General features: G+C 41.0%; 1 protein-coding gene across 1 annotated transcript in view; it reads left to right on the forward strand.

The window, feature by feature from the left end:
- Positions 1–208: 208 nt before the first annotated feature.
- Positions 209–14,609, forward strand: part of pkdcca (protein kinase domain containing, cytoplasmic a) — a 54,071-nt gene continuing 39,670 nt past the window's right edge. The window contains exons 1-2 of the mRNA XM_068045134.1: positions 209–1,093; positions 12,958–13,080. Of these exons, the coding sequence (XP_067901235.1) occupies positions 377–1,093; positions 12,958–13,080 (840 nt within the window). The 5' untranslated portion in view covers positions 209–376. The remainder of the gene's footprint in view (positions 1,094–12,957; positions 13,081–14,609) is intronic.

Below are 14,609 nucleotides of genomic sequence, written 5' to 3' on the forward strand. Positions count from 1 at the left end.
TTCCTATTATAGCTTTCCCCAGCGCCAAGGCCAGCCCTGGTGCCGCAGTGCACGCTGGAACATGTAGTCCTATGTGTCCCGAGCCGGCACCGCCAAACTGAAGGGACTACAATTCCCATGCTGCTGCGCGGCCCCTTCCGCTTGGCTCGTTTAACCCTGTCAATCACTGCGCGTCACGCTGCTTTGCTTATCAAGGTTTTAGAGGGGGTGGGGGCGCAGCCAATGTGAAGAATACATAAGGAAAGAGAAAAAAAAAATCCCCAAGTGTTATCTTCCCTGCAGGGTAGAAATTTTACTGTACAATGTGAAAACTTCAGTTTCACACAGCCGCCTCCTATAGTGTTTCACAGAACTCCTTTCGCAGGTTAACAACGAAATGAAACGCAGAAAGATTGCCATCGCAGCTGGGTTTTGCTTCTCATTCTTCCTGGGCACTTTACTGAACTTGTTATTTATTCCTGGGTTTGACCATCACCATCAGCAGCAGCGGCATCAACGTTTTGAGGGACCAGAGCAGGATCACCTCAGCATCGACCCGTCCTTTTTCAACCGGGTGACCCACCAGGACCTGTTGAAGCAAATTAAAGAAAGGTACGAGGAGGTTGTCCGCTACCGGCAGCAGCCAGTCTCTCCAGCGGCTGCAGGAAGGCTGGCCAGACCGCTGGAAAGGCGCTTGATGGACCTAGCACAGAATAGCTCCCCTGATCAACTGCAAACCCAGCATCAGCGGCAACAACAGAGAAGCACGGGCTTGCAAAGGAACAAACTATTGACTGTGGCAGGAGAAAGCACCTTCGTTTCCAGCAGCTCAAAGATTGACTTTCGGTTCCATTCGCTTTCTCTGAGCTGTCCAGATATTAATAACGCGAGCAGTGTCCATTACTTGGGCTCTGGATACACAAAAGCAGTGTACAAAGCGGTTCTTAACGAAACGCTGGCAGTGGCCTTAAAGTCAGTGGACTTTGGAGGACACGACATGGAAAACTGTATCAAACAGTATGGGACACTGGAAGATTGCTACAGACTGGCGTCGTACAAACTTGTCAAAGAGATGACACTTTTACAACGGTTGCAGCACTCAAACATTCTTAAGGTAAGTGGCAGGCACTGTCCATCAGCAACTTATTCATGAAGCAATTTGTTAATGGGAAGACAGAAAATATTCGGTTTATTAGGGGATTAATTTCTTTATGCAGTATTTAGAACCCATCCTTCTGACTTATCTATTTTGGTCAAATATATGCATGGAAAATGTAGTTCTACCGGGTGCTTAATGAAAACATTGCTAAACCAACATCATCTTAACTCATTCATGATGTTTCTAAATACCTTGCATATCCTATTAACAGAATGAAGTAATGTGCAAAAACAAACATTTCAGCTCATTAAAGATATTTACTTCACGTGCGTTTGACCACACATTGATTTTTCACGGATTTGTGCTATTAAACTTACATAAGATTCAATACTCAGACTCGTCAGTTATTCAGCATCATTTCGGATCATAATGCAATTGTAGAATTGGCTCACGGTATAAACGTGCAAACAGTCTTGAACTTCTCAGTAAGACTTCATCTTTAAAAGTCAGGAAACACAATTATGCGCTGAAGTTTAAAAAGTGAAGTTTTTGAAGTTGTTTTTATATTCTGTCGTCCATTTACTGTCTCTCTTTGGACAGATATTTGATTCTATTATTCAGTTCCTAGTGATCTTTAGGAAATACTTGCTTTTGGATTTTTAGAATTGTTGAAAGGGGGCAGATCTCCTCAGGACGCCGGCACTGTGGTATCGGAGGAGATGTGCGAAAGTGATTGTTATCCTGCCGGGTTCGGCTTCAGATTCCGTCTTCATTTTGCTTTAAGGGATCTTGCCGAGGGAAACCGAGGACGAGATCACTCCTGTCTAAAACACATTGGCTGAGAAACTGGAATGTATTGTCAGCACCATGTACAGACTTTCTCCAAGACCTTTGAACCCGAAGAGTTTTAAACCAACGTATGTGTAGGACTGTTGCTGGCAGGATTGTGATCGATTTTTTTTTATCGCCGCGGCTTTAAACGGGCATTGGCTCCGCTGCAAATATTAAAGTTTAAAATAGAAATCAGTAAATCATAGCTCCGACCCGAACACCAATGGGTTATAATGTAACTGATGCCAAAAGGCTGTCTCTGCAGTATTTAAAAATAACTGAAATAACGTTTGGAACATTGCACAGAATATAAAACCAATCACTTCACTCATCACCACGTGGCTCATGATATTTTTTTTAAAGGCACACACACACATGATGCAGGTAGACATGTTGCACGTTTTCTTGCAAATTTAGTGAATCCACTGCATTTACACCGCTTGTACGGACAAGACGTTCAACTTGTCATTTGGTTTGTCAGCTCGCCTGCTCGTGTGTTAATTCCCTCTGCCAGACCCTAATGAGCCCGTCACAAACTCGGGTGATCCGTCCAGCTGGGTCTGTCTCGGGCTTTGTTCACTATTAATGATTTGTTTTAAAAATAGTGTAGAATCGGCCCTTCAATTAGTCGATTGTATGGAGCTGCTTTCGACAGCCAGAACGAGTTTGGTCCGTATTATTTCCTTTGACACCATTTGAATAGATCGCTTTCTACAAGACTTTGGTGCTTAAATCAACCTCGGAAGGAGTGAGGATAGATCAACCGTAACAATAATGATAAGAAGAAAGAAAGGGGAAACGAATGTAGTTTAAGAGACCACTTGCGCACTTTCGGTCAGGAATTTGAATGATTTTTGGGAAACGGATGAATTTGTGTTGCCTGTCGTGGAAGGTGTCAAATCCAGGAGCGTTGTTCCCGTTTCTATAGTAGCCGTGCTTCGTTTCTTTACTGGGGAAAGGGATTTTATGGGATGCCCAGGGCAGATGGCAGGTTTAAGTGTAATTTGCGAGATAACAGGCATGTTCTGTATTATTGAGCAGATCTATCATACGCCTTGTACAATCCGCCCAGCCTGATTCTGGCTTTAAATATAAGTAAGTTCGAGGCGTATCATAGCAACGGCCAAAAGGTTTAACCTATAAACTAAAGCAGTACGTTATCTAGGCAAAACTGCCTTCATTATGCAAATGCTTATACTAATGATTTTCATTACTAAAGGAGCTCTTTTTTGCGGATAGATACAGTAATCGAATGCCAAAGAGAGAGATAGAACACCCAGCAACACTTACTCTGGATCTGCCACAAATCCCATTTCTCTTCACTTCTCACAGTAGTTCTGATACTGTATTTAAAGTAAGATTAAGGGCCGAATTCTAACTTGGTCGTAAATGTTGCACCCAGTAATAAGATTTGACCCGAATCCCCCCACCTCTCTCCCAGCCCCAGATTAATAAGAGCATCAAGTCCCTGTAAAAACTAAACACCAGCCCCAGTACCATGAGAATGGTAAACCAGTGTGGATTTATACTGAAATTTATGTAAAACGTCCTCTGTGAGTCAATATTTGTTGTTTAACTGTTAAAAAGATCCCAGCTGATTAAATATATCAGATTTTCCTGAGGATAGTTTGACTGCATTACCGGTCTACAAATAGCATAATAGACTTTAGAATAATGAATAAGTGCACCCTATAACAGCACTAAATGATAGGCGCTTTATAACTTGTCGCTCTTAAAAATTTAACTGTCGAGGTACCCCATGAAAGACACCAGTTAATTAAATGATTGCAGAATGCAATTTACTTAGCTTCAAGTTAACTGAAAACTCGAGAACCTACTCCGTTTGGTTGCGTTTTTTCCGGCAAGAAATATTCTACACAGAATTTAATCTACAGATCGAATATCCGCATACACAGAACACGATACAATGAAACCGTTCCAATTTGTACATTGACTGGACTTTTTTTTAAGTGATTTCTTTTATTTAACTACATTACGCGGGTCGCCAGTAAAGTTTAAACTGGCACCTGATTCACTTTCCAGTTATATATCTGTGAGCTATATACCTCCTGGATTCTCAAAAGGTGCACAAGGAGATGCTTTGAAAAGCCCAGCGCCAAAGGTTTTGGTAAAGCGAGTTTGGGCTGTCGTGAGAACAGATATCCAATGACTATTACTGGAAATTAAATGCAAACTATATTATTTATTTGATTGGGTGGGGGCGACGGTACTTTCGTTGTCCGTCTGCTCATTAAAATAAATAAGTTTCCTGGGAAAGATGTCCTTTGGAAGGAGATTTGAATATGCATTAACCCCTGCCGTGTGGTGAAAACCCTTCATTTTCTCTCTTACTCAAGAACAGATGGCAATATGGAAAGAAAGCTGTTCAGAAATTGTAGTTATTGATGGGAGTGGGAGGGAACTATAGGTTTCAGTGAGGGCTGTTTAATCAATAAGGGTTAGAGCTGGAGTTCGGCAGAGTGGGATCGATGTGGATCACTGATTTACGGCCAGACCTTTAGCTGGTACAAATTGCACTCGCTGTACCACTTAAAGCGAGGATGTCCTCTGCCCTCAGAATTTTTTTCTCACTCATTAACGTCCTGTCGTTTCCACCTTCGCGCCAAGCATTAGCTGTTTTTTTTTCCTGATTTCTGACTTTCTTGAATCAACCTTATTTTAAAATTTCGAACGCAGAACACCAAAAGTCGCACAACAGAGCTAGTATTTCTAAACATAGACGTTCCCAAGTCGAAGAATACACGACTGTGTAATTTCCCCGATCACTTGTGCATTCTAGGATATTTGCAGGAATGTCCAGTGGAATAATGTGTTGCATACCCTGAATTTGAGTGGGTTGTGTAGTTCATGTCCAAGTCACATTTCGAGACGACAGAAATGTAAGCAGCAACTCAGTGGATCATTAATACTTACCTGGGCACCTATGTGGATATACCCACATTACTGTTCAAGAAATCGAGGCATTTTTGCCTTAGCTGCCTTTCTATGTAATCAAAGGGGATGTTAATCCGCTCCTGACAGCTGACGCTTATTCAGTCTGTTATTTATTTAACAGAGTTTGCACCTCAGCGCTAGGAGTTAACAAAATGTAATCGATGGATGAGGTTAGACGGCAAACCAATTCCTGGTTGAGGGTTAATTCCGCGGGTTTATTAGCATTGCTTGAGTTTGAAGTGATTTGTTAGTGGGAGGCGCATATCGCTAATGTATTTCACATTGCCGTGAGTTATATATATCATTCTGCAATATATATGAAGCAGGCTGGTCAAGCATCCATATAGTCAATAAAAAGAATAGCTGATCAAAAAAAACTATCTGTCGGAGGGTGAGAGAGAACATAAATTGTCAGCAGTCTGCACAGTACAGGCGCAATCTGAGCAGGAAGGGGCTTTCCTTTGTATTTGGAAATAATGTTATTCTGAATAACACACCTTCTATTCGAGGGATCCCTTTGCAAATGTGTCAAATTAACATTTACTTTATAACAAGAAAATTGTTGGAAGCTGAAGTGGCAAAAATGATCAAATCCTTCAGGTTTATTCTGGCAGGAGAATGGAATGAGCTCCGACTCGATATCTACGATGACAGAAGCTCTTAAACCTCATTGCTTTCCGCTTGGTGTGTTGCTATTGATCGATTGGCTGTCATTTTCCGCTTTGCAAAAGGTGCATTTCACCAACTACTGAGGGTAATCTTTGTCCCTGCACGCCTGAGGGAGGAGGGAGTGTGGTGGGGTGGTTTGTCGGTGTAACCTCTGCTCATTTTTCTACCTCTTGTGGGAACTGAGCATTATGTTTGTGTCGGTCCTGGTGGATGTCCAGTCTGAAGGGTGCGCCGCTCAATGCTTTCTGACCATTGTCGGAGCGGCTCTGCAATGAGCCTTGGGCATAAAACATCTCTTCACTGTCACATAAAGTGAAAAAAAATAGGAATGCCAGTTACTTGCACTCATCAGAGCACAAGCTTGTTTTTTTTTTGGTTCTAATAATTTCTACAATTACTGAAGAGCTGTATTCAACTATCAAAGAATTACTAATTTCAACCTCCCCGCACCCCCAACTAAATATAAAATCCATCACACGGTGGAGTGACTCGTCGGATCCAGATCATGTGACGGGGGGAAAAAATCGTCTGAATATGCCCGTAGAATGAAGGCATTGTGCACAGATTTGGTCTATTCTGCTGATCTAATGGTTAATTATTAACTCGTGATAACCCAGCTACTCAGGCGAAATAAAATCGCAGCCGTAGCATAACATGTATGAAAGCGGCTGCCGAGGATAGGTTGGAGTGTATGCGGCTGCTAGTTTCTTGGTTCTCTGATCAGCACTGAAGGGAGGTGCACTGAGGACAGACTGTATGTGTGTGTGGCGCTGGTGTTTGGGGATAGAAGATTTGGAGCGAAGCTTATGTGAGCTTAATTATTCTTCTGTTTTGTTCCAGATCCATTTATAATGATATGAAAGGGGAAGGGACAAGGAGTGCTTGTTGTGGCTACCACAGATTGTGTAAGGCAGAGAAAAACCAGGAGAGGTGATACAATTCAGTTAAAAGAAACACATTCTTGTTGGCTTAGAGTTGCTGACTTATGGAATCCAGTCAGCCAATAAATAACAATTCAGTTCAAATATTGCAAAAGTAATTGAATCAATTGCACATAGTTGAAGCATCTATGTTTGCAGTAAGGAAAAGATGAAAAATCCTGGTCACATCATTATGTGAAGATGGAGTGAGCTTGATGGGCTGAGTAATTTTTTTTTATTCCTTCTGATTTTTCTGTGTGTGTGTGTGTGTGTGTGTGTGAGAGAGAGAGGAATTAGGATATAGAAAATGAAAAGGAGAGCTGGTGACCAAACAAGGCACAGAATGGGTAAAGCAACTATTGCTTAAGCTTCATTTATATTACAACATGCTTTGGTGCAAAGTGGTTTAGTTTGCTCATCAATGCAAGTGTGCAGTATAACCCAGAAGATTACCAGGCACACTTATGTGTGAGATCTTCTGCAGGAGGTTGTCTCATATCAATTTAACTTCCCACAAGCTACGTTCAAACTGGTGCTGTTCAGAATCTGGGAGACCTGTACCATAAACCAGCTCTCAGCATTTACGCTGATAACTCCAGCTCACTTACTCCAGCAGCAGGCTCTTAAAACAGGGGGGAAAAAATAGGTCTACCTGAACTTAGTGTAAATGTGTATGGCTGGACTATGATCCTGATCTCTGGAATCCAATCAAAATGAAGTTGCAGTTGTCACAGGATCTGTTTCAATTCAGTTCAAATTTCCAAAGGGTTGTCTTCCTTGCCTCCATTCCTGCCTTCAGTAATTTTAAGGAAAAAGATACACAAAATACAAGTAAGCGTTCGGAGAAAGCGCCAACATATTATTTAACATATTTGGTGCTAAGATGAGTTTAAAAGGCTAGGGAAAAGTGACAATTAAGTTGTATTTTTGCTTATTAAGGATATGGAGAAATCATGAATCACAATCTTCTGCCCCATTCTGTAGTTGTAGAATCAAATCAAAAAGTGAGCAATTTATTCAAAGTCAGACCTGGAGTTAGGAAGCTCACCAGTCATGTAAGTGAATAGTACGGGAAAGTTTTTGCCCCAGAGTATGAAAGTAGCAGGTGTAGGAGGAATGAGCAGAAGGACAGAGGGCTTCAAATTCCTCCATGGCAATTTAAGAATTTGAATTCAATTTTTAAAAATCTGGAAATAAAAAGCTGCTATATCAGTAAAAGTGGTCATGAAGCTGTTGGATTGTCAAAAAAACCCAACTGATTCCCTATTGTTCTTTAATGAAGGAAACTTACTGCCCTTACCCCCTCTGGCCTGTGTATGAGTTCAGTCCCACACTAATACATTTGACTCAATCAAACCATTCAATTGTATCAAACTGCTGCAAAGAGTAGACTGCAGCAGTTCAAGAGGCCCAGCATCAACTTCTTAGGCCAACTAGGAATAGGCAATAAATGTTGGCCTTGCCAACGATGCCCACATCCTGAGAATGATTTTTTTTTAAAGGGATTATGGCTCATTGGAGGGTTTATCCCAGACAGTTGACATACTTCAACAGAATCGGGTGTATGGGCATGCCAAGGAGCAGTATCTGAGGAGGCTCAGGCTGACGAAGAATGCTTGCAATTGAGATATCCCACCTGCTTCATACAGACCTTCAAAGAAGCTAACCATTTGCAGTCCACCAACATTGTCAATGGAAGTCATCACTGGTCTCAACGCTCATAGTGCAGTGAGTGCTATCTCCATTGTAGCAATAGCTCTTTCAATCTCTTTATTTTTGCTCCGCATTTCTTGTGTTCTCTGTCAAAGGTGCAGACTCATGCTGAAATATGGTTAGGAAGGCACAATTAGCCCTCCAGCACCTCACCCACATGACGACTGTGCGAGTGTAAGCCTAGACAGTGAATGTCAGCAGACTACATGACAGTGGCAAGCATCGGAATTGGCTTGATCTCATCCATGCATACACACTTTCGAGCAGGGCTCACTGGCTAGAATCAGGATAAGAAAATCTGGCTGGCTTTCTTCCTCTCCAACTCAGAGGTGCAGAGGCCAATTGTAACATCTCATTGGCTGAGATCAGCTAACTCAGTGAGTGAACTTACACCTTTTCTGGCATGACGGATGGATAAGCAAAAGGCTGTTCGGACAATCAGTTCTCAATCTTTCCCTTCATGGGTGCAACCTCATGCAATGCCTTCCCCAACCATTAATAATATGGGGAAGGGAGGACGGGAAGCAAAATTCTGTGATCAATTTCAGAAAAATCTGTGGGAAATTCTTATCCAACTCCAAAAGGTAATCAAGCAAGTGCCAGGTGTCCATGGTTACTCATGATGCGTCACTGGGCAAATGGATCTGGCACACCCCTGGTAAGCACCAATGTTCTCCACCAGCAAGAATTTTTCATGGTCTACAGCATGTCCAAACCTAACATATCCATGAGGAACCTGTTTCAGAGAGCTTCGACCCTTTTAAAAAAGAAAGCTTTCCCAAGCATCTAATCTGACATCTTGTCTACATATTTTCTAAGCATGCACATTAGTCCTATCGCAATCTATTTTCAATATGTTACCTACAGCTACTATATCTTATTCTGTCATAACTTTAAAAAATCTAGATCCTATCCCAAGCCCTCTAAGTTTAAATGATTTATGTTCATCCTTGTTGCCCTCCTCTATACCTTCTACACCCGATGTGTAGACCAAAATACCCTAAGTGTGAATGCATCAGATCCTTAGATAACCTTATTTACCCACTGAGTTTTGAGGAGAGATCCAAATCATTTTCCATAAAAACTGAGATAAATAAAACAAATAGCAACATGTACAATTGTTGCCATTCATTGCATCACCATTTACAGAGGAAAGCATTTTGCAAGATACTTCACCTGCATCACTGAATCCCTTTTTAAGAATTTCCCAGTGAACTTCATGGGTTCTTGCAGGATAAAAATGTATGCTCACAGACATTCAGGAAAATGTCACAGCTCTATAGAGTACAAAAGAAAGGAAAAACTCTCACTTTGTGTTAAAGCCTCACTGGAGACTGGCACAAGACCACTTCTGAATCGCACTGGGATTCTCTCCCCAGTGATTCTGTTTGCTATTCACTTCACACAACAAAAAGGGCCCATTTTTCTTGCATATTCATTCACAAGGGGCTGCTGCTTGCATGCCGTTAACTTGCTGATGACAGCTTAATAAGGTCCTCACTTTGTGTTTCATCCCAATGAGCTTGTCAAGCTTTGTGTGGCAGGCTAACCTTTCCTTTTTTTCTCCGAGAAAGGGGCAGCTGTGTCACTATTATTTAGAAGAATGGAGGACTTTTGAGAGACCACGGCTGTGACAGATTGCACTGAGGTTGTCATACATATAAAAACCTATTTACACGATTCTGGTTTCCATTATTAGAAACATTGTTGGATAATTTATCCTAGAAATAAAAAAAATACATATCACGTTAAAAGAGGGACCTTTAACAGTTAGAGAGATGCAGAATGTCAATTCAGGAGTTTTGATTCTATAGGTCATTCCCTTATTCAAACATGATTAGGTACTGTTTTCAGAAACAATCAAGAGTGACCTGAAGAGGTGCAAATTGATTTTAAAAATGAATTGCTGCCTGCAAAGTGTAACTTTCTTTGTTATATGTGAAAGTGAGCAAAATACTGAACAGATTACAAAACAAATCTGTTTTAAAATGATTATAAACAGGCAGCAAGCAGTGCACAGAACTGAATCTTAGCAGTCAGGCTGAAAATAATTGTAAAAAGGGGTGTTTTGTCTTAAAAAAATAAATTTCTGTAAGACAGGGAAGGTCACAAGGATATACATAATGGGGGAAGAATTAAATTGGTTGTAAAATAAGAGATTTGTGAAATGTCGGATAAAACTATTTCCTCAAATTACATTTGTTCTTGAATAATTTGAGATCAGTTTATTAGATTGAAATCTTGTTTTATGCATGGGATACAGGCAGTGCTTGAGTCCTTCACAATCTTACTTTATGTCTTTTTAAAAATCAATTCATTCCTCTATTTGGTTCTGAATGACTGTGTGTGGACTACTTTTGAAGCACGTTTGAAACTTTTGATTAAAACATTGTTCTTCCGAAAGGTCTTGTGTAGAATTTACCATAAATGTGAACATTTAGAAACACTAAGCTAAATTGTGTACAAATCTACAATAACAGTTCCAGATTGCCCTCCATTTTATACAAGGGTAAATTTTAGGAAATGGTAATTATTGAGGGTTGGGTGGTGCACTCACTGTGAGTGAAAAGCACAAATTGCCCATAATTTATCACTAACCATCAGGTTGTCAATATATTATGTTGAGAAACGGCAAGGAAACTGGTGTTGATAATTGAAATGTCCCACTAATGAAGTAAGCAGTTTGGAGATTGGGGCTCAGACACATATTGGGTTTGAGTAAAGGCAGTTTTACTAGGCATGTAACTAATGCTGTAATTTGACTCCATTCTTGACGCTGATTCTAGGTGTAAAAAGTGGGGAAACATGCTGCCATTCCTTTCTTTGTCAAACTTAAAACTGACCAACCCTTAAAATAATTTTTGTGCGATTACTAATAATTTCTAATTCTCTTATGGACCAACTGAATTCATGCAATTGTTAAAGAGTAACATTATGATTACATGGTATCGAGTTTAACTATTCATTTACTGGCGGGAACTGTTAAACTCAACCCCTATGTTTTGGAAGTGATAAATCCTTTGATCTGATGACAATTTTTTTTTACCTTTAAAGATTTTGCTGCTAATGTGACAGGGCATGTCACAAGGCAACAAATAAACTTAATCGCAGGACTATATAAAGTTCCAGAATTTTCAAGAAATTCACTACTACCACTTCAAGTTAATTAAGCCATTTGGTTTCATTGACATTTATTTTTACTGCAGTGCAAAATGCTCATATTTATCAGCACTTTATGATATAAACACATGAGAAAACAGGTTCCAGTTTCCACCACCTAATGTGGTACTAAGTCATACAGATCATAAATCCCAAGTTCAACTCCAGGTCTGTGCTGAATTGACTGATCTGAATCAAGACAGCAATTTAAGTACAAGTTAGGCTCAGCTCACCTAGTTTACAGAAGAAAAAGATCAACCAGGGTTCCTGCTTGTGATCATTACCTAGTGACTCCTGCTAGAAACTGTGCTTGTGTGGTCAGCAGTTGAGGTCAGGACTGGCTTGGGTACAACACCCTACATAATTGAATAGCCTACCAAGATTCATTGCCTAAGGCCACACATGTAGGCCCAGATTTTATGAGGCCCCTGAGACAGGATCAGAGGAGGGGGTGTCGTGGGGCGAAGGCCCGTTGCCCAGCGATCTTCCCAGGGGCAGGATAGGCCGATGATGGCCTTCCTGCTCAGAGGCAAATTGAGGCCCTTGATTGGCCTATTAATGGCCAATTAAGGGCCTCTTCTCACCTCCGCTGGGATCTTACCAGTGGCGGGGTGGTGGGGGGGCAGGCCTCTGATGTGTGGGGAGCACACCTTGTAAAATGATGTGCTCTGCTGTGGGTTTGGGTGGGAGGTCTCTACTCGTGGGCAATTTGTTGCCACAGAGGATCCCCACCGGGAACAACCTTACCCCCCAGGATCTCCCTACCCCTGGCCCTGGACTGCACGATCACCCCCCCCCCCCCCCCCCCCCACCCCCTCCCACCCTCCTTGCCGGGGCCTTCCGGACTGGCCCCGGAGACCCCACCTCACCTACCTCTGTCCCGGGGTTCCACTACTGGGCTTGGGTCTGAGGCCTCTGCAATATCGGAAGTGGTCACTGCTCCTGATGGCATTGCTGAGCTGCCTCCTAAAATTTTGATTCAAAAAGACCGGATGATCGCTCCAGGGGGGTGGGTGGGGGCATGAAAAGGCAGAGGTGGGGCTCCCCCGGCCTTTTCTGTTCGGTGCCAGGACCCCAATTCCAGCACAAAATCCACCCCATGGAATGGTCACTTGAGTGAAGTATTAGAGGACTAACACTATCCATGATTTGTACTTTCAAGAGAGGAGGGGAGTCCAAAACTAGGGGCCATCTATGTAAGATAGTCACCAATAAATCCATTAGGAGATTCAGGAAGTTTTTTTATGCAGCAAGTGGTTAGAATGTGGAATTCACTTTTACAAGGACTCGTTGAAGCAAATAGCATAGAGGCATTTAAGAGAAAACTAGATAAACAGATGCGGGAGAAAGGAATAGAAGGTTATGCAACCTGAAATAAGGTTGGAACAGACTCATGTGGAGCATAAACAGCAGCATGGACCAGTTGGGCCAAAGGACCTGTTCCTGTGCTGTAACCTTTAACAAATACTATACTAAAAGCCCCAGGTAGCATGTTTTCCTAATGCATTAATTATATTGCAGCAATATCACCAGTACCTGTCTGTTTTCAGCTATAGATCAACTTTGATTAAACAACTTAACATGCTGCTTTTCTTTTGTCTTTTTCCCTTCCCAATTGATTCCATTCTGCAGCTATATGGTTATTGTTACCAGGACAGCAATGACATCGCAGACACATTAACCACTATCACAGAGCTTGGATCACCATTAGAGATGATTCAGCTTTTGCAGACTTCATGGGAGGAAAGATTCCGAGTAAGTAATGATGATCTCTGGAGCTTTGATTGGGAAGAAAGTGGGGGAAGGAAAGGAAATGTGCTGGAAATCATGGAAAGAAAATGTCTCAGCCACAAAAGAATTTTGTTTCCACAACATTTTTTTTGTTCTGGGATTTTAAATCTTGCTTGGTAAACAAGGTAGCCTTTTCAAATCTTCTAATTAGTCAGGAGGTTGTTAGTCAAACCAAAATATTTTCATCTGATTAGGCATAATGAGATAATCTCTTCTCTCTTTTTGTTTAGAATTCTTGGGATTAACATTCCAATTATCACAATATTTAAAATAAAAGAAATGCTCTTCTGTATCTTTCTCAATATAACTTACAATGCGTGTTTGTAATGACTGTACTTCTTATTGGTGTCAGAGGCTCAGAGCCTGGAATGTTGTGGAAAAGCATCCAGAAAGGGACTAGCCTCAAACACAACAGTCACTTTGGGAAGAGACATGCAGTGTGGCACATTTCATTTTGTATTTGCCATGATTAACATCTCATATTTATTTCCTTTACTTTGCCTAATTTGTTTCATTCTTAAATGAGCTCTTGGAATTTTCAGGAGAAAAAAAGATAAATTTAATGTGCTTTCTTATTTTTAGAAAATAACTTGTTTTCCTCTTTTTCTTTCTTCCTGACTTAAGCCTCCTGTGTTCTCAGTCAGGATGGTTAAGTCCATGCAGCATACAGACATTGCTATTGATACTGTTCCTTTTGGGAGGCACCCTTCACTGGTGCAGGAAGCCCCAGCTATTGATGAGGATTTTTCTTTATCTGTCACCCCCAGAAAGCCTCTTGCTATGAGACCAGCAAATGTTAGCCATTTTACTCAGTGATCCAATGCTTTGATGTTATAGACTGCAAACTACACAGCATTTTTGATTTATTTATTAATATTTCAAACAAAATTGAAGAGTTCTCTCTTATTAGGTCACAGTGTATTTTCTGGGTTTTTTCCAAAGTATGTAAATGTAAAGCCCTAGAGTGGCTTTTTTTCAGTATTCCTTCTTTAATGTATTGTTTTGTTTCCCAAGAAATGTTAAGTAAAATGAATGATAAGGTGCCAAACAAATCAAAGGGCACAGATACCTGAAATTGCGCAACTGTCTTAGATTCATTAAATATGTCTGTTCTTTTGTATAATGTAAACATAGTGAACTTTCCTCTGTTGCAGTGCCATACTTCAATTAGTATTTGAATATGCCAAATTATATAAAAGTGTGATGTAAAAGCACTGCTTGGTATTATTACAGAGCAGTAAGTCTCAGATCCAATTTTTAGTGTGCTGAGCTAACTAATCTTAGCCAGAGCAACAGTTGGGGTTCCTGGGTTAGAGAGGTTTTTGATTTGATCACCATCCAGAGCCATATTTAAGCGAGGACAGAATTGTACTCGGCTGTATGTTTTACATAGTTGAATAGTCTATTGACACGTATATTTAAAGAGTAGCCACCTGGGTGAGATACAGACTGCTTCTAGAGAAAATGCCTCTTTCTGGACTATGCTTTAATTG

The sequence above is a fragment of the Heterodontus francisci genome, chromosome 13 (assembly GCF_036365525.1).
Source record: "Heterodontus francisci isolate sHetFra1 chromosome 13, sHetFra1.hap1, whole genome shotgun sequence".
NCBI lineage: Eukaryota > Metazoa > Chordata > Chondrichthyes > Heterodontiformes > Heterodontidae > Heterodontus > Heterodontus francisci.